This window comes from Sinocyclocheilus grahami, unplaced genomic scaffold (genome assembly GCF_001515645.1).
Source record: "Sinocyclocheilus grahami isolate Dianchi unplaced genomic scaffold, SAMN03320097.WGS_v1.1 scaffold747.1, whole genome shotgun sequence".
NCBI lineage: Eukaryota > Metazoa > Chordata > Actinopteri > Cypriniformes > Cyprinidae > Sinocyclocheilus > Sinocyclocheilus grahami.
Genome location: NW_015505926.1, coordinates 323,378 through 324,942, shown reverse-complemented (window position 1 = coordinate 324,942; position 1,565 = coordinate 323,378). Strand labels below are relative to the sequence as shown.

General features: G+C 38.1%; 1 protein-coding gene across 1 annotated transcript in view; it reads left to right on the top strand.

Moving 5' to 3' along the window:
* Positions 1 to 1,565, top strand: part of LOC107560859 (tuftelin-interacting protein 11-like) — a 9,252-nt gene that overhangs the window by 4,052 nt on the left and 3,635 nt on the right. Inside the window, exons 5-8 of the mRNA XM_016245131.1 lie at positions 257 to 410; positions 556 to 683; positions 937 to 1,092; positions 1,180 to 1,371. Coding sequence (XP_016100617.1) covers positions 257 to 410; positions 556 to 683; positions 937 to 1,092; positions 1,180 to 1,371 — 630 coding nt within the window. The remainder of the gene's footprint in view (positions 1 to 256; positions 411 to 555; positions 684 to 936; positions 1,093 to 1,179; positions 1,372 to 1,565) is intronic.

Sequence of the window (1,565 nt, the reverse complement as noted above, 5' to 3'; positions counted from 1 at the left end):
ATTCTAATATGCTGATTTGATGCTCAAGAAACATTCATTCTTATTATTAATGTTGAAAACAGTTGTGCTGCTTAATAGTTTTGTGGAAATGTTTTGAGGATTCTTTAATGAATGTCATTTCTGCCACGTTTGATCAATTAAATGAGTCTTTGGCTCGTAGAATAAGAGTATTTATTTCTTTCAAAATATAAAAGTCTTACTGATCTCAAATATTTGAACAGTAGTGTAATATATGTCTTTGAATTCTTTATTTTAGGGTGTGAGCTTTAAGACATCCCAGAGGTTTGCAGGTGGGATCAGAACAGGGCAGGACCTCGGATCCTGGGAGAAACACACACGAGGCATTGGTCAAAAACTTCTGCAGAAGATGGGCTACGTTCCAGGAAAAGGATTGGGCAAAAATGCTCAAGGTAAAACAATTCAGTCCTTTATTTCATACCTCAGTATACTGGTTTTACTGCATTTAGCTTATTGTGAATTATGTTATGCATCATGTGCTTACTTGGGGATGGTGTAATGATGTTAATGTCCTCTTATGAATATCTTTGTGTATAGGTATTCTGAACCCGATTGAGGCGAAGCTGCGGAAGGGGAAGGGAGCGGTTGGAGCATATGGTAATGAGAGGACCCAGCAGTCCCTGCAGGATTTCCCTGTTGTAGACTCTGAGGAGGAGGAAGAGAAAGTAAGTCAGCGTGAGCAAATTCCTGGTGGTTACAGTGAACAATTCAAATGCTCAATCTGCGTTGTTTAAAAAAAAATGCACATATTCAAATAAGCAATTTAAATTAAATAAAGGGATCCTTTTAAATACAAAATGGAGTCAGGAAACTAAAAAGCATTTGACTAAACAGATCAGCAGCAGGTCAAATCTTTCTTCAAGAGCCCTGTTTTCAAATTGTGTGCTTCATTTTTTTATTTTCATTCCATCCTTGAAGGAGTTTCAGAGGGAGTTGGGGCAATGGCGTAAAGAAGCAGGAACGGCAAAGAAAAAGCCCAAATATTCTTACAAGACTGTGGAAGAGCTAAAAGCTCATGGCAAGCTGACCAACAGGAGCATGAGCAGACCTGCTGGAGAACTGGCTCAGGTTAAGGTGAGAGTGCAGAACACTTGGAGTAATGCACAATAGTCTTTTATATATCTCACAAGAAACAGTTAACCCATCCCTCATGTGTTTCAGGTGATCGATATGACAGGCAGAGAGCAGAAGGTGTATCACAGTTACAGTCATATGAGTCAGAAGCACAGTGTTCCTGAGGAGGCCCCTTTGAGTGTGAGCACACGAGAACAGAAGACATCTGGCTTCTCCTTACCGGAGCTGGAACACAACCTCGAACTGCTCATTGAGCTGACAGAGCAAGACATCTTACAGGTACAGTACTCATAAACTTGCACTAATTTACATTTTACATAAAATAATATTGTATAAATTAAGTAATGTAATGCTAATTATAAAATTGTATGTAATAAAAATAATTTAGTAGCCTGTTTGTAACCCTTCTCATCTTACTTCTCATATTTATATGATAATTAACTTCTTAATAAATGCTTGTTTTGGTCAATGAC